This window comes from Lagopus leucura, unplaced genomic scaffold (genome assembly GCF_019238085.1).
Source record: "Lagopus leucura isolate 7727_CA_CO unplaced genomic scaffold, USGS_WTPT01 Super-Scaffold_100002, whole genome shotgun sequence".
NCBI lineage: Eukaryota > Metazoa > Chordata > Aves > Galliformes > Phasianidae > Lagopus > Lagopus leucura.
The window spans coordinates 12718498-12736355 of record NW_024962263.1 but is presented as its reverse complement, the minus strand read 5'-3'; the positions used below and the strand labels follow the sequence as shown (position 1 = coordinate 12736355).

The following is a 17858-nucleotide window of genomic DNA, read 5'->3' as shown; positions in this document are numbered from 1 at the left end:
ACTGTTCCAAGTGGAACAGGTCACAAGTATAACTCAGGATGCGATTCAGAAAGGCACCTGAGTGTCCTCTGCTTTGTGCCTACCGTGGCTTAAAGCAACAGGATGCATCAACAGGCACGGGATGTGTTCAAGGACTTCTCTGCACAGCTGGCTGCCCATGCAGGCTTTATGTTCAATTCCTTATGCCAAGAGAGAATAAAGGGAGTGGTTATTAACACCAGCTCGGCACCACTGCAATTGCAACCTGTTAACAGTGCACTGTTGTTCAGATTTGCTCTGTACAGGGTGGAAACATAAGAATCAAACACATTTTAAAGGCAGGAGTCTGTCTGAGAGACTGATGCACCCAAAAAAAAAAAAAAAAAAAGCTTTGTTAGAATATCCTTCCAGCATCTATTTTATTACATTTTATTTACATTTGGTGATTTGAGACACACTTCCAGTACCTTGTCAGACAGTGGACTTAGGCACACAAAGTCTAGTACCTGCCCCTTGCTGAAGCTGCTGTTCTCTGGCATGGGCCCACAACTGACTTCACACTAATGTGGCAAGAGCCTGGGTGTTCTGGGAGCTTCCAGAGGTTCTGTGCGTGGGGCGGTCATTTCTGACGCTTCTGTCCCTAACGCTGCTCTTGGGGCTGTGCTGAGCCGTGGCCATGTGGCTCTGGAAGGCCCGCACGGTTCGAATAGCAAGGATGCAGACCACAAAGCTGGCAAAGTACAAACAGGCCGCAACTACACCGAAGAGGCCGACGGCTGCATCGCCACCCTGGACCACGCAGTTCATGGAGGTGTAACCACGGCGCGCGTACAGCCTCTCACGCCTCTTGCAAGCTTCCGTGGTGTTCACCTGGGTGACAAAGTGCAAGTAGAGGCTAACTGCAATGACGTAGCACACACCAGCCAGCAGGCTGAAGGCACATTCACCACCAAGCAGCCCCATCTTGAGGCGGTGGATGGGTTTTGCCCCCACTACGAGGAAGACGAGCGTGAGCGCTGCTGCTGCTAAGCTGAAGGTTACTCCGCCGTAGACGCAGGGGGCTCTCATCTGGGTGATCTGCATGTCCAGCTCCCTCACTTCCTGGAGCTCCGTGCCCTCGAAGGGGCTGTAGGCTGAATTCAGGTTAAAGGATCCGATGCCCAAGCTGCCGACGGAAGTAAAGCCTGCAACAGAGGCTTGGGCAGCGCCCACGCAAATCAGCACCAGGAGGTTAACAGTGATTTCCACAAACTTCAAAATGCCTGTAAGGAGCAGAAAGGTGGGAAGAGGTATCAGAATCATGTGCAAACTGGGGGTGATAAAAATAGATCCAAAAACAGAACCAGAGAGCACTATTATTGAGACAATCCTCCTGGCTGTAGCAACACCAGAGTGCTGCTTTGTGGGGAAGAAGGGGGGAAAAAAAAAGTGTAAGCTCTCATGGGCACATTTCAGAAGTTGGGCAAATTACTTTTCTAAAAATTTGTCAGCGTGTTTGATAAATGGGACTCCGTGAGGGGAAAAATCCATAAAGATTTTACTGTGCTTGTGTTACTGCCAAGGAAAGCGAATAACGATTGCATTTTGGCCTGTAGCTCCTTGGCATAAACAGTCTGAACAAAATGCAGAGGTGAAAGCTGACAAAAACCTACAGTCCTCTGATGGCTTAACAAATGGTGCAAGCTGTGTAGGTCCTTAAAAGTTTACTGCTTTAACAGACAGTTTTTGTGTTAAGTGCTAATTTGAACTTCTTACGCATCACTTCTCTATCTCTTACAGAAATAAAATCTCTTCACAGGTATTAACAAACTGATTGCATAGAAAAAGTGGGGGAAGAGGACAAAAATACCTTATGTATTGAGGTAAGGCAATTTGATACTTCGTGTATTCTTTCACAGATGCCCAGCTTCAAAAGAAAGCTTTATGACTTCTGAGTTGAATCTTTTCCCTGTGCTATGCTACTGATAAAAGTAACCTAGGAGAAATGGCTTCTTCGAGTAGCTGCCTGTCAGGAAGGGCCAGCAGAGCGTAGATGAATCTGATTATTCTGTGACAGCTCACTAGGGGTCAGACTAAGATTAGTAAACATGACCGATGTTGCAGTGTAGCACAGCTAGAGTTGCCTATTCAGGAAATGAAAACCCAAAGTGTATCACGTGCTGTTCCTCAAGTCCTGAAGCTATTTACTGAATTGTGAGTCTTATTCTGCTGCAGCCTGACAGCCAAGAATGTGAGATGCTTCACAGAGTGGTCCTATGCTTGCCCTTAAAGGGGGGTGGGATCTTCAGCTTGCATACAGATTTTCATTTATGCTATCAGCATTGATCAGCGTGGCATCTTCCTCCTGAGCCATGGCTCCATTGCTGTCAAGGCTGTATGGGCTTAAAAGAAAGGGCTGAAGCAGCACGAGGAATGATGGATTATTGGGTATTTTTGTTCTGCCCCTTCTTATGCCCTCCCCAGAGGGCTGGGGCAAGAAGTACCTTCCTGTTGCTGCTTCCTTTCACTGGAAGGTGCTTGTGGTGGTTTGACAAGGGCCTTTGGCTATGCTAAGTATCAGCTTTTCCTGTACATCCCCTTGCTGAGCTTTAGAAAGGGCAATTTTCTGTTGTTAAGAGTTAGCACCTGCTGCAAATCTCTCCATATTTATAACTGTGAAAATAACCTATTCCAATCCTCAGTGCTGCTGTTCCAAAACTTCCTAAGTATTCATACAAAGCCTTACCTTCACTGAGCTGCTGCTGTAGGACTGGCATGATGCATCCCTTCGCAGATGGAATGAAAAATGAAACCAGTGAGGGCTGTTGAATTTTTAATTGCAGCAGTAGGTGCTTTGTGGCATGTGTGAAAAATGTCCTAAAGCAGGCCATTCAGGTTGGGTGGGTTTTATATGTACCTGCATAATTTTCACACATGCCTGTTGTAGAACTGATTGGAGTGGAAGCAAGGAAAAGAGGTTCATTAGCAGCCACTCCAGGAGTTATCTGCAATGTGTGGATTGACTTAAAAACAATAAAACGGGCAGTAACAAGAACTCCTGTGTTAAAGAAAAATCCTAAAATGATGAATGCTACAAAGTTGTGAATTAAAGGTCTGTGATGGCAGCCAGCAGAGTTTTTTAAGTGGACTACTAATGGGAATTCCCAAGGCCTTATGCGATCTTCAATTGGAAATATTAAGCCCTACAGTATGTTCAAATCTTGACCTAGGTGCCCTAAAAGTTTTGTACAACTTTGACCTGTTATCTGTTATAGTTAAAAACTGATACTCAGTCTACTACACTGTTCCCTAGTCCCATGCAACAACGAATGTGTTGCAAGACTTGAATCGTAAACAGCAGGAGGCCTGAAAACCACAGACTCATAGAATTATAAAACTTTACAGGCTTGGATATATTTTTCCTTTCTCAAGGTCAAAACCTTGGGACTAATCTAAAATTAATTATACTGGTTTGTATTATCATACAGTCATTAATTTTGGAAAGATCTCTCAGAACATCCAGTCCAATTGCCAACCCACCCCCACCGTGCCCATTCACCGCGTCCCTCAGCGCCACATCCACATTTCTTGAACACTTCCACCACCTCCCTGGGCAGCCTGTGCCACTGCCTCACTGCTCTCTGCGAGAAGGAATTTTTCCTAACATCCAACCTGAGCCTCCCCTCCTGGTCGGGCTGAAGGCCGTTATTTCTCATCCTAAAATTAGCACAGTGAATAGCTGATTTTGGGAACGAGCCCCCTCCATACTGAGAAACTAAAGAGACTCAAGTCAGGGTTCTTGGACTGCTACTTTCATTCCTATGCTTCTTTTCCACTCTGCTTTTCAACACTAAAGGTGAGAAGAACTGATGCAATCAGTTCAGGCTGTAGGTGTTTCCAGGAGCTTTGCAGAGGATTGCTTCACTCATTCCATAAAATCCAAATCTGCAATGGATGGTAATTTCAATTTAATTGTTAGCTTTGTTTGAATCCTATCTTTACTGCCATGAGTAGGATGCCTGCTGTATCAAACAGGTTCTCTTCTATCAAATGCAGTTTTTCCACTTATATGATTTATCCGTTATTCACTGTTTTCCTTTTTCTCCTGTATTGGGTGCACACTTGGCTACTGCCATGGCATTAATGCATTGATCAATGGCTTTGTCTTATGCCAAACGGTGAGCTTAAACGCAGCAAAACAAGCAGGCAGGCTGTAAGCATTTAGATCCACAGGCAGCTGACCTTAGTCTATTAGCTCCTGCCCTTGGCTGGGAAGTCATCATGTTCTTCCCCTACCCAGCAATACTCTGGCCAAGCATTAGGTCCTTCCAAGAGCTGTTTTAATAAATTAAAAGAGCAGGAAACGATTCAGCTCCTTTCTTGTGTGCTGCTGTTTTTTCCTGCAACTTTAGCAACTTGAAGTGACTCATAGAGGGTCTGATGAGCAATTGCGCTGGCACAAATTTAGCAGGGGAAATAACAGCCAAAGAAGAATCAGAAATTCTCCATTTCAGGTGTGGTGAGCTGTTAAACCTGCATGCTTTGTCTCATAAACCTACTCTGCATCTGACTGTGCGGTAACCAGTAACTCACAGCTGTTTGAATCTTGTATGTGGTAAGCTGTGAAGAGGCTTTTCCCCCTGTAGCAGAACAATCCCAACATCAGGGTCGCTGTGGTTATATGTATGTGTCCATAAAGTAATAAGGTCAATTCACATTTGTGCCCGTGTTTCTGTAGCTGACAAAAACTCATCTGCAGGGCAGTCAGTCCTGGCTGTTTCTGTTGAACTCCCCCTAACCTCACGAGGGCCTGACTAAATAGATGCAGCCTTCAAAGTGTCTCCCTCCACTACATCTTGGCACTTTATATCCCTCTGCTGACTGCACAGGGACTTCTTCTCCTGACTGACTCTTTTGGTATCACTCTTTCCTCTCCATTTAACATTCCTGTGTATTTTTCAGGTATTTTACATCTGTTTTCTCCATGTGCCTTTTGGCTTGCTCTCTCCCTCTGCTTCCACTGCAGGCCAGGTGCCACCAGGAACGGTGGTACCCAACCAGCAGCCTCAGAGGTGTCCAGCTGTCCCTCTTGGACACCTCAATCCCAGAGCCAGGGGCGTAGGCCAGGACAGGCTCACACAGGGCAAGCAGGTAGTATGAGGAAACTGTGTCAACACACACAGGTAAGTGGAGCCTGAGCCACGTCCCATTAGGGGTCGCTCGAGGAAAAGGGAAGAGAAGAACTACAGGCTGCAGCACACGCAGCAGGAATCATTCACCCAGCCTTTCTCACTGAAAGTTGTTTTGTCTTCCAGTTCGGGTAGCTTTCTGCTTTTCAGAGGTAGTGGTGTGTGTTGTTTTGATTTTTTCCACAGGAGCAGACACGTATTTTGACCATATACAGTGACTTACAAAAGCTGCAGTCAGTCCTGAAAAGGATCTCATATGCTGAACTTCTCCTGAAGTGTAGGTGGTGCATTCCACAGAAGGTAAGTACACAGCTCAGTGCACAGCTTTGGTCCCCTCTGGCCTAAATTGGAATGCGATGGGTGGGAGAGGGAGGAAACATCAGAGGAAGAGAGATATTCCCTTTTTGGAAGGAAGGGGACAAAAATGTGACGAGGAGGAAAGAAAACTGGAGGAAAATGAAGAGGAAATGAAACGGAGAAAACAGTCACAACAGACTAAAATATTAAATCTGCAAGCAAAGTATTAAACTATCTTGCTAATGGTATTACATCCCTTATATAAATACCAGTGCAAAGCAAGATTTACTCTTACTGAAACTGGTAATGAGAATGAAACCAACTTCACTGATGTAAGTTCAGGGCAATACAGAGCCTTCTCAGAAACAAACCTTCCCCATGCCACCACTATCTGTGTAGGTCTCCAGTGTTCTTCAGACACTGGTGGGATTTAGCTTTCACTGAGTTATGCTGAAATCTCCCTGATGTTCAAAGAAGGAATAAAAACAACAACACTAAAGCAAGAGTTAGGCAATGTGAGACCAACAGTTGTTCACTGAATCTTGGCTTTTCAAAGGACCCAAGGGAACCATGTACTCAGAGCCAACTGAAATTTAATGGCACATAAGCACCCAATACGTGTAGGCTCATTTGTCTGAGATATCATCTTACTGGAAATGGAGGGAGGAACAGTTATAAACTGGGAAAATTAAACTATTCATGCACTCCAGAAAAAAGAATAACTATCTTCTAATATGTTGTCTCTCTTTACTAAAGACAGTTTCTCCACTAGGAAATCTCAAAGGATAACTAGCCTTGTTTTCAGTGATTCACAGAAGCCCTACAAGCATAACTGGAATGCTCAAACCCAAACGTATGGCCTTGTTTTTTCTCTGTGTAATATTCCCTTGAAGAACTATTGTCCTACCTGCTCTATCCAGCTGTCACAGAAAAGGGCTTAATTTGCAGAAACATAGTTTCCTGCCACTGTATGAAACTGATTCACTTGCCTTTGAGATAGTGTCAGTGTTTTTTTCCCTGCCTAGAAACAATTTTTTTTCCCCTGGTAGTTCCTTAAAGCATCATTTCTAAGCATGTTCTTGATTTGTCTCCTGTTAGCCTAGAATGAACCACCTTCACAACCTTCTAAAAGGAAAGCAGAAGGTCACACATTAAACTGTAGCACTTGGTAATACTGACTTAAATGCAACGTCTGTAAAAGGCTTTAGACATATCTGTAGTGCTGGTAGGTCTCAGCATGGTGACATGGTGACCTCCTGTTCTGTCTTTTGGGAAGCACTTTTTCTTCCTACTGTACCCATGCTTCCACCAGGTAGTAAAACAAATATCTTGTAACAAAGTTGGGCGGTCCAGAAAACAATGAAACACTCGTTTCTTATGCCAACTTTCTGTAGGCACTCCTTTCATTCAAAGTGAAACATGGCCACCTTTAGAAAGTACAAAGATTGGGGTGTTATTGCTCCTTACGTAACCATAGTCTGGCTGAAGGTAGATCAGGTTGGAGGAACCTGTGGAGCTCCTTACTCACTTCACAAGTTGTGGGTTGTCATACCTGGTAAGCAGCATTCCTGACTGAGTGGATTTCTCTCCATTAAGGGAGCTGTAATCAGTTGCTTCCAGAAATACAGCTACATCTCACATAGCATTGCTTTGCTGTATCATCAGTTAGCCTTGAGAGCCACTTTGTGAAAAGAAGAATTTCTCTTGCTTCTAAGAATTTGGGTAAGGTGAAGGGAAGACAAACCCAGTAGTCTTGCAAGAAGGATGGTTGCCAAGCTTGTTTTACACTGGTGCAGACTTAAGAAAGATTTCCCAGCAGGTAACCATGGACCAAAGTCTAACACATACTGAAAGTTAACATGACTTTGCAAGGATCTTGCCTTGCTACCTGAGGTGAAAATTCTCAGTTGTAGTTCTCCTCTCTGTAAAAACAATAGTATAAGCAAGCAAAAAAAAAAAAAAAAAGGTGGATGAAAACAACTGATATAAAAATGTGGGCAGAGTCAAGCCCCATATCTTGATAGGGCAACTATTTGCTAAAGGTAGAAACTGGTATCTGTAAGTACTGTAGCTCCTCTTCATGTTTTTATAGAGCTAAATGGCTATTTGTATTTCACAGCAAATGACTTAATTCCAAATGAAATAGTCCTCAGAATGGGAAGGTTACCTGCAGCTCTGCTATGCACTCCATCTATCTTGTAAATGTGCCATTTTCATTAAGCATTTTGAACCATCTAGATTCATTTGTATAGCTCTATCCAATTCCCACTACAAATGTCTTCCTTCTTTCCAATTCCAGGATTAAAAATGTAATGGCAAATTTAATGTGTTAGTCGCCCTGTATTTAAATATATGTTGCAAGAGATAGGAGGGGAATGCTGCCTAAATACAAATGAGACTGCAGGGGAACTTAGTGCTCCATCCTCATAGCAAAAATATGTTGAAATAAATTAACTGTTACAGGAACAGTGTATGACAGCTTTGAGCACAATTTAAAAGAGCTAAGAATGCAGAGGCAAAATGTGAAGATAAAGACTAATCCCACTAGGTGCCTCCCCAGAAACATATGTATCCTATTGACCACGCTGTTGAAAAGATCTATCTTGTACTGCTGAATATACTTCTCTAACACTTATTTTAATCCATAAAGTTATCTGCACTGTGTGCATTTAATGACCCTTCAATGTTTTTCAACATATGTAACTGGAGTTACGGAAAGTCTTTTACTTCAATCCAGTGCCTCCTGCAAAGCACTACTTCGCTGCCATCAAGAGTTCCACAGCATCAGATGTTAAACGGTGTTCTGCAAAGTGTTTTTCCCTCCTGCTCTCAGGTCAGACTCTCAAAGAAGAGCAGTACCAGGACATAACACTGCAACGTAATGGTATCGGTATAACTGTGATGAGCAGTGGCATAACTCAAAGCGGGTGTCTAACAGTGAGATCCCTCTGCTCAGCGTGACTTTTCACCTCTGTACTTTTTCCAGTTGGAGAGTATTTGCCAGCATCCTTAGCTACAGGAAAAACATGGACTGCTTTGTGAAAACAAAAGCTTATAGATGTTTACATTTGAATTAATGCTGGCTTGTTAATGTACAAGTATATCTTGGAGAAAGTCATTGTTACTCCCTAATTCTATTTCCTCCTCCTAATAAATTTGGTTTGATATTTCCTCCTGGCTCTGTTTGAAGTCAGAGGCTTTTATTGTTGTTACAAATGATAACGCTCTCTTGTTCTGAGAGGAAATCAGTCTGAAGGATTTAACAACTGTGGCTGCTGTAATGCAGGCTAAAGACAGGATAGTTTGGGAGCACCTACAACGTGCTTAAGAAATCGGCCACTATTCACGGCCCCTCTTTAAGCTGTGTTTATGGCAGCAAAGATCAGAGATTCAGTTGTACTTTTACTATTCAGTTATAGATCACATTTTTTTTCTCTAATCTTTTTAAGTGCTATCTCCCTTCCTTGCTAATTGGGCTGAAGAATTAAAAAAAAAAATGTTAACACTGTAGTTCTAGCTAGCACAGTACAGTTCTATACAAGGCAAAAATGCAAGCATTTTCTGAGTCTGCTACTGAGTAAGGATGGGAGAAATTTGGTTTACCTTCACCATTTCAGCAAAACTAGCAGCAGCATTACCCTACAGTTGCATCACTCCACCTCTTTCACATCAGTATATGTAATATAACTAAGAGCTTTTGAGGAAAAGTGATCAAATATTCATGACCAACATAAGATCAGAAGTTCCCTCCTGAGTTTGGTGCAGATTTTGTTCTCTCTAATGTAAAGGAAGCAGCATGGCAGCCAGACTGGAACGCTTCTCGTGTTCCCTCTGATAACCAAAAGGGATGAATTTGACAAAGCAATCATTATTACTAATTTAATTTTCCTAAGCAGAAGATAGAACTACAGAAATTAAATCTGCACCAACAGTAAAAAACAAGTTGGTTGCATTTTTCTGAAAGAATTTCAGCACTAAGAAATCCAAGGCCAAAAATTGTTTTAAGTAGCATACAGTATTGTGCTTCAGCTGTAAGAAATGGTTATTCCAAGCACTAGTTCCTCAAGCTGATGAATGGCTTGTCTTTATCAAGAGTAGTTTATTTCCAATTCTCATGTAATCATAAAGAATATCTACACAGCTTGACACCATTCTATGCACTGTTGTGTAATACAGAAGCAGAAGGTGGCCAACTTCTTTGATTTTATTGTCTTTTTAATTTGTGATCTGCAGATCCCCAGGTGTGATTTTCCTATCAAATATAAACATAGAAACGATAGATAAAGCTAGTGGAGCAAGAGAGAGTCAAAGTTTCGTAGAGGGAAGTGGTTCAAAAGAATCAGGAGATACAAGAAGAAAGGCAATCCAAGCCGTAGTGTATCTGATTTTCCAAAAAAGCTCGTGGTGAAGCCTCCAGCCAAAAGCTCTTAAAGGACACAAGCTCCCATGAGATGAAAGGAAAGATCGTCTCACAGATTTGTAGTGGTTAAAAGGAAATAAAAAGGAATGCCTGGTTTTCAAACAGATGGAGTTAAGAAGAAATCTTAGTTCTGTGCTGCCTGTCACGAGTTACACCTCTATTAGCAGTGGAATGCGAGTGCGTCCCTAGAATGAAACAGGTGGAGACTGTACAAAGGTATGAAACACAACAGAAGTGCATACTGGTCTGCAGTTCAGGAAATTCCACGAATCTGAAGTGAATAACCCAGAGGACAGCTTGCTCTTTACTGGTCCAAACTGCTACATTCCTCCCAAACTTGCACTCTAGTATATAGTTTGGGAGGATGCATAATCTTTATACAATCTGGTACTGCTACCCAGGTGATCCTACCTAGACAACTCTGAATGGGTATTAATGGGGATTGCTCACAGAATTTTTAAACAGGTTTTTTTTCTCTTCTGTTTCTAAAATGAAAGGACTAAAATGGAGCAGAATGGTTTGAAGTCTCTTTAGATGCTATCAAATGCCCCCGATAGCAGAGGACGTTAGAATCAGTTGTAAGTTGTCTCTTCCACTGTATTCAGGTTGGGTTTCTTTTCTTAATGCAGTTGTAGGAAAAAAAAAAAGTGTGGGAGGGGATTAGAGAGGGAAGGAGGCAATAAGAATAATTTCTTTTTTTTTTTTTTTTTTTTTTTTTTTTTCAGCTACAGCTTGCAGCTAAGGTGCTAGAAGGATAACTGGTTTCATACCAGCCTGTTTGTGAAACCTCAACTTCAGTTTTTTGGGATATTGCAGGTGAGGAGCACGGTGGCTGAAGTAAATATTGCTTGGAGCTCTTGGCTGTCCACGGTTCCTCTTATAGTTCGACAAACCAGTCAACTTGTACAAAAAGCATATGGATAGTTGCTGGGCAAAAGGAAAAGTAAGATGTGTAGTGAAAGGAGAACGAAGCACGCTCAGGGGCTAAGGCTCACATTTCAGTTGTTGCTTTGGAAAAGACTGTGGTAGATGGCTCGATTTCCCATCCTTGTTTGGCACTACTTTGTTTTGAAATTATGGCAATCGGGAAGGGGGATTTCACCAGACTGCTGATAAACCATTGGCAAAAGAAAGAGAGAGTTAAAAAGCACTTCCAGGAAGTTTTCGATGCTGTAAGAAGCTGTAGCTCACATGCACTGACTTCCTTTCAAAAAGTTCGTGTTAGGTTTTCGTTTATAACATTTGGTATCTGATTGCAGGGAACAGAGAATTCTAAGAAAACAATTCTAAGAAATTGCACCCAGATTTTTTGTACTTTCAGAACTTCAATGATTAGTCAAATTCTCAGGATTTTACCAACCTTTAATTTCTTTTCATTTTTTTGAAATTAAGCTGCCAACAATGGGGTTTGTTTTCTATTTGATTTCTTTTCCCTCCTCCAGTGTAAGCTCAGCCATTAAACTTTTGGAAATACTGAGCCATACCTGGGGGAGGGGTGGGAGTGAAATCATCACTGTCAACTGATGCATCCAAATCTGGGACATTTTGAAGATGTTAATGATGCTTGATGCACTGAAATAACGAGAAACAAAAAGGGGAAAAAAAAAAAAAAAACATGTCACTTTAAGCTCTTCATAAGCCTGATCAGCTTCTGACCAAAAACTGTGCACCCCAGCTTTCCACTTAGACTGCAGTGAGCCTTTCCAAAAAACAAAGAGGGAAAACTTTAAAGGAGAAATGTGTATTTTAACTGCATTTTCTTTCAATTTACAGGATTTGCTAAGCGTTAAGGCTGATTTACCCCCACATTAATGTTCATTTCTTGAACATTTCTTGTTGTGCCCATTTTCTAGCGATGAAAAAATCAGTTATTTCTGAAGAGCTGGTTTACTGGATTACGTGTCCTTAAAATAGTTCTGTCTCACATGCTGTTACTTTATAAAGAGGCATCAGTGATGACTGGATTAAATACAGAGTTGATAGTGTGAGAAGAACATGTTGGGATAACCCAGCATCAAAGCTTCCACAGCAGTATTTAGGTTGCCTACTCCCAAATCCCAAAGCTTACCTCTTGTTGCACAACACATCACCTGTGCTGACACTGTGACTGCGTACTTTGAACACACATCTTCAAGTATCTGTGATACTCCGTACATTTTGCTTTTTAGATTCTTCCAATTACTAATTTACAATTACTAACCTGCAGCCATGTCATTCATGAATTTCATGTTCATACTTTGTGTGTTCCCCTGGATTTACTTTGTTGTGCTTCTGATCACAGACAGAGAAACTTAGAAGAGCCTTGGGAGGGGGAGGAGTGGGTGGCAGGCAGTAAGAATTGCACGTACCTCTTGTTGTGCATACCTTTGAACACTTCATGGACAAGGTTTCCTTGGTGGGGTAATACTGTGGTGGTGAGTCAAAATACTCCTGTGATGCTGCTGAAGCTTTAGAGTACGGCTCTGAGCAAATGGTGGAAGCCCTCGAGTGCTGGCCACCACGGGTATCTTTTGCTGGCCTGCAGTGGAGTAAATGGGTAATATACAGTAATTAGATCATACTGCAATAACATACAGGCTCCCTTAAGCCTAATGAATGTTTAAGGTTGGTGAGATTTTACATTATTCTGCGTGAAAAGTGTAACTGGCTCTTTTAAAATGAGTTAACGCTCAGCTTAAAAGAAATGGTAAATTGTTTTGTAAATGCTTGGTCTAATCTAAACGTTCTCCTTCATTTAAAGGAGACTTTGAACTTGACTTTTCAAGGTACAGCTGGATGATGCTGAATTAGTAAGAGGCATTTAAAGTCTCATTCCATATTTTCTTTTTTATGTCTTCCTATTTGATTACTATCTTGAATTTCTTATCCACATATCAGCACTTTCAGCTGTAGTTTTGTTTCCTAGCATCGTTGCACTATGGTTTATCTTCATCCAATTCCAGATTTAACTTAAAAATATTATCTTATGCATTCACACTAAATCATGTTCATTGTAGTTTTTTACATTTTAATTGAGACCTTCAATAACAAGACTCATGCTAACAACTCCACGTGTAGTTGCCAACAGCTCTTTTTGGCTGAAACATTCCTGATTTTTCTGACCTTTGTCCTGGGTCTTGTGCAACTACCAAGGCATCCTGCACAGCTGTGTCACATAAATTAAATAAGCTATGTGATTTATAAGACTTCCAGTTAACTTGAAAGCAATCCCTTTGGTACTTCTGATGCAGCTGCTTCTCTCTATTGTATCTTGCTACTTGCCAGAAAACAAAACAAGCAAAACAAAATAAAAAAAAAAAAACCCTCCCCTAATGTTCAGTATCTGAGTACAATTAGGAAAAAAAAAAGCCCAAAGACAAAAAACCAACAACTTTCTTCTAGATGTTTTTTTCCCCCTCAAAATGGGCCTCTTCTGGCTGCCCTTGCTCCTGTTTTCCTTCAGGACTTTCCAGCTCAGGGTGATGCAACTCTTCCTCAGCAATGAGAGAAAGCTTACTATAGAAGTTTCAGACAGAAATGCATTGTGAAAGACATACTTTGGCTAGATAGTTTTGGCTCACAAGGGATGAGAGCATTAGGCACCCAAATTACAGTTACTACAATACTCTTCCCATCTCTTCAATTATGGGATCTGGAGATCTTTGGGTCAATAAATCTAAGATTTCACCAAAATACTGTAATTTCCTTACAAAATCAGTCATTCTTTTCAAGATCAGTAAGCAGGGGAAATGTTGTTCAGTTAAGCCAAACTGCATTAAAAAAAAAAAAAAAAAAAAAAAAAAAAAAAAAAAAAAAAAAGATGAAAAGCCATTTTGATTAGTTGCAGTGAAGGCTGGTTCTTGTCAGCTTCTTGGTTGACTCCAAGAACCACCTCCATGGCTGTTACAGATCTGTAGCTGCAGTTTCCCTTCCTCTAATCCTCGGTGTATATGGGGATGGTTATTAGCCCTTACAGTCCTTCCACCATTTGCCAGTGTGTCCTGCCATTTATAAGTAACAGTAAAAGCAAGAAGTCCAGAAAAGAGCCTTACTAAGAAGAGGTGGTTCAATTTACTGCTACCCTTGCACATGTTGTACGATAATTTAACTACATTCGCTCCTGATCTATGCTCTCACTAAGAGCAATCATTCAGCATCTAAAGATGATTCTTAGGCTGATTTCTATTCCCATTTCTGTCATTTCTTTTTCATGAATTAAAAGAGACAGAAGAAAAAAAAAATACAGTAAGCAGTTTTTGTTATAGGATTATCATCCACATCTTTTATTCTCAGCTGGAAGTACTCTTTCTAGTCCATACAAGCGCTCTCCACTGCTGCTTTTATTCTCATCCCATTTTTTCTTGCTTAAGTGTGTATTATCAGGGTAGATTTCAGTGGTTCAGCTTTAAAAGAACCTTTATTATACCTATCTCCTCCTTGCTCTTTGATTCTATTATTACCTTACAACCATGCTCCCAAAGGCTAAGCAGGTCTGAAGAACACCTTACTGTCCCAACTCATTTGCTAATGTTTACAACTGCAGATTCCTACAAAGCAGCCAGCAGCATGCCCTCAAATTTTTATTTTATTACATATTATTACAGCCTAAGATCAGTTCTAATATGCTGTAGGCTATCCAGGCTGAAAGGAGGAGTATAATATCCTGAGAACTGATTTGTCACTCCATCTCTTCTGCTCGCTTATTTATTTATTGCAGTGATAGTGGCTGGCCTGCTCTGATGTGCCACAAACTACCTGAGGCACTTAAATAAGTAAATTTATTGACTGCAATTATTTAAACTGATTTTGTTTTGGATTACCATTAACTTGTTCAAAGCTGAATCAAGCAGCATATTCAGTAAGTCCCTTTGCTGGTACATATATACAGTGTGTATTGGCAAGCCTTGACTTATTGTCACCTGTTGACCAAACAATCCCTTAAGCAGCTGTACAAAGAGCCATAGCCATACTTTAACTACTTGTGATCTGGCTTTATGCAGACAACCCTATGAAATACACAGATCTGCCTCTTTCTGCTGTCTCTTAGCCTGCAGCTACCCTCGAGCTCAATAGAAAGATTAAAAACTGTTTAAAATTTCAAAGTGTAAAACAGTTTCCTGATTCTTAGTGTGGAATTCTCATGCTCCATGATTTCAGGTAAACGCTTTCTTTACTACTGTAGTGTGAATGTATTTAAAAGCAAACAAACAAAAGGACAGACATAGCAGGCTTGCTGTGATGTGCTCCTTTAAGGTGATAAGACGTACCTTCCATTGTATGGGCTTGGTTTTCTTGTTTTTCTGTCTTCCTCATATCCATCAGATCCACGATTCTCATGGTACCCACCTTGCTTATCTCGGTATCGCCTCCCAGCATGAGCCATTTTGTCTCTTACACGTACTCTTTCTTTCAAAAATAACTTCCTGCACCAGAGGAATAAAACTGATTCATTTTACTGCTCCACTCAAAGTTATTCATTGACCAGCGCCAACAGAATGCATCCATTGCACGCTGACTCCAGACATAGTAAAGACTTCCTTAAGAAAAGTAGGAAGTAAACTTTTTTAAACTACAAGTAACTTCAGTAAAGTCTATTTCTCTACCTTTTCCTATTGATCAAGCAGGACATTTTCTATATTCAACACTTTTTACACTGAACTTATTTATAAGATCCACTCTTGTTCTCCCACCTCTGCTGCAAGGACAAGGCGTGTTGGCCATATAGAGAAACAATCACAGAATCGTTTGAGTTGGAAGGGGCCCTTAAAGGCCATCTAGTCCAACTCCTCTGCAGTGAACAGGGACACCTATGGTGAGGTCAGGTTGCTCAGAGCCCTGTCCTGCCTGACCTGAATGTCTCTACGGATGGAGGAGGGAAAGAGGGCAGCATCCTTTAACTCTCTGGGAAAGGGAAACCCGTTGCAGTCCTTCACTAACCTAGTTGTAAAAATCTTCCTTATATCCAATCTAAACATCCCCTCGCTCAGTTTGAAGCCGTTTCCCCTTGTCCTACCACAACAGAGCCTGCTGAAGGCTGTCTATTTGAGCCCAACGCTGTGAGAGGTCACCTCGCACAGCACGAGCGCCTCCGCACCCCTCAGCCCCGGCTGCCAGCTCCAGCAGCAGCACAGCAGCACCCACGGTCGATGTGGTTTCGACTGGTCGAGCTCAGGCCTCGCATAATGACTTCCCTTCAGTCTCCTCTGGGTGCCATTAAGGAAAGAAGTCGATTTTTCTTTCCGGCTAACTAACAAAGAGACTCTCCTCGGCTCGGCTCCTCTGTTTGGAGCAGAGGGCTCTTTGAAAGGCGGCGAAGACCCCAGAACGCGGCGAGACGAGGCCCAGCCCGTGCTCCCCCCCGCCCCTCACCTGAGGGCAGCGCGGAGCTCCGGCTCTCGGCCAGCCCGGGTCCGCCCTCCACCTACCGCCGCTCCTCCCGCCGCGGGGAGGCGGCCCCTGGCGCGGGGCAGCAGCTGCGCCATACCCGCCCGGAGCTGCCCGGCCTGAGACTGCGGCGCTGCTGCCGGCCCGTCCGGCCTGGGCACAGGGGAGAGCGAAACCTCGGGGCCCTGGGGCGGCCCTGGCGTTGTTCTTTGAGAAACGGAGACCTCGGTTCTCCTTCTGGAAAGCGGGGGCCCTGGGAGGGTATAGAACTGGAAGGTCAATAAAATGAGAATTCAAGCCCCCTCCCCATCCCAGCAGCTGCCTTTTTAAAATTACTTTTGTTGCTTTTAAAGCCAGCTTCCTCGCCATGCAGTGCTTGGGGTTGGAAGGCCTGCGCTGATCCAGGTGGGTGGCAACAGGCTGTTGGAAGGCTGTGGCACTTGTTGGTGACTTGAAGGAGGAGGTGGCCGCTTCATTCCCTCAGATGTAAAGCTGCTTGGTAGATAACTGTAGATAACTAACACACAGCGTGCAGTCTGTTTTTGTGGTGCTCTGCTCAAAGGCCTTTCTCTGCTGAAGCAACGTGTGGCTGCTCTGGGGCTCTGTCTCCGCACTGGCAGCCTACGATGCTTCCCCACAGGAACGCTGTGCTGCTCCTCCGGATGCCCGCTGTCCGCAGGCTTTGAAAAACGGGCAAACACAAAGCCTTTTTGGTAGGGGATATCTCCATTTGTGTAGAGAGCCGTGGGCAGACCCATGGGCTGGCGCTGCTGCGTACTGGATGCTCATTGTGCAGTCCCACAGAGAGAGCTGGAACAGTAGGACGGTGGGGGCTCACGTGGCACGGTGCCCAGCTAATCTGCAGCTTTGGAAAGTTTCCTGAGGCCCATGGTGCAAGGCAGAGCCCTGAGAAGAGCTGGGACAAGAGAAAATCCTTGGCTCTCCAAAGGCTTATACAGCAATACACTTGGGGTACCAGTGTTTCTTGAACTTGGGCTTAAGATGTGCAGCTGTTACAGTGCGGCCCTATTGTAGGGCTAAATGCAAAATCCCCTTTAAGTAATTTGTGGGTATCAGAGGAACTGCTGCCCTTGGAATGAGGAGATGGCTACGGGAACTGAGTACTTGGACATGCGTTTTATAAATTGCTGGAGCACAGTAAGGCTATGATTTCCTGCTCCAGTTGAACTGTGTTAACAGCTTATTCTGCTGTTTACCATTCCCATCTCTCCTAGACCTCTTTTACTGTTCCTGTTTTTAGCCATACAGTTTGTCTTCTCTTTGTCTTGCACCAACTCTGGTGCTCACTTGATCACATAGTAAGCCAATTCAGCTTGCTTTCCAGCCAAAACCAATTTACTTTCTGCTGTTTTAGTGAGATGAATTGGCTTTGTGCTGCAATCAAATGTGTGCTGGAACAAGGACTTGGCAAAAGCACGTCTCAGAGGGAAGAAACTGGGGGAGGGATGTGGGGAGAAGGCTACCTCTCTTGGCAGTGGTGAGTGCTTAATGGAACTGAAGCTTTAATGTGGAAATACAGTTTAAGATGCTACTGCCTACCATCAGTTCCTTCACAGAATCATAAACCCATTTGGATTGGAAGGGACCCATAAAGGCCATCTAGTCCAACG

General features: G+C 42.9%; 1 protein-coding gene across 2 annotated transcripts; it reads right to left on the bottom strand.

The window, feature by feature from the left end:
- Positions 1–385: 385 nt before the first annotated feature.
- On the bottom strand, positions 386–16614 carry LOC122178883 (MARVEL domain-containing protein 3-like). 2 transcript variants are annotated; one of them, XM_042869412.1, is made up of 4 exons: positions 16564–16614; positions 15111–15266; positions 12213–12382; positions 386–1241 (listed from the first exon to the last, which is right to left on the bottom strand). In XM_042869412.1, exons 2-4 carry the CDS (start codon positions 15224–15226, stop codon positions 535–537), a joined length of 993 nt encoding a protein of 330 aa, XP_042725346.1. In that variant the 5' UTR covers positions 15227–15266; positions 16564–16614; the 3' UTR covers positions 386–534. The 2 variants fall into 2 exon arrangements, with proteins under 2 accessions (XP_042725346.1, XP_042725345.1); XM_042869411.1 differs by lacking the exon at positions 16564–16614 and adding an exon at positions 16213–16325.
- Between the last annotated feature and the right edge of the window lie 1244 nt (positions 16615–17858).

What these genes read in the sequence shown, in the direction of transcription:
- LOC122178883 (XM_042869411.1), bottom strand. Translation starts at nt 16,325, where the DNA reads ATGGCGCAGCTGCTGCCCCGCGCCAGGGGCCGCCTCCCCGCGGCGGGA. An exon ending in GAGCTCCGCGCTGCCCTCAG is followed by an intron (nt 15,267 to 16,212) that starts GTGAGGGGCGGG and finishes CCTCTGGTGCAG; the next exon opens with GAAGTTATTTTTGAAAGAAA. An exon ending in CCAAGCCCATACAATGGAAG is followed by an intron (nt 12,383 to 15,110) that starts GTACGTCTTATC and finishes ACTCCACTGCAG; the next exon opens with GCCAGCAAAAGATACCCGTG.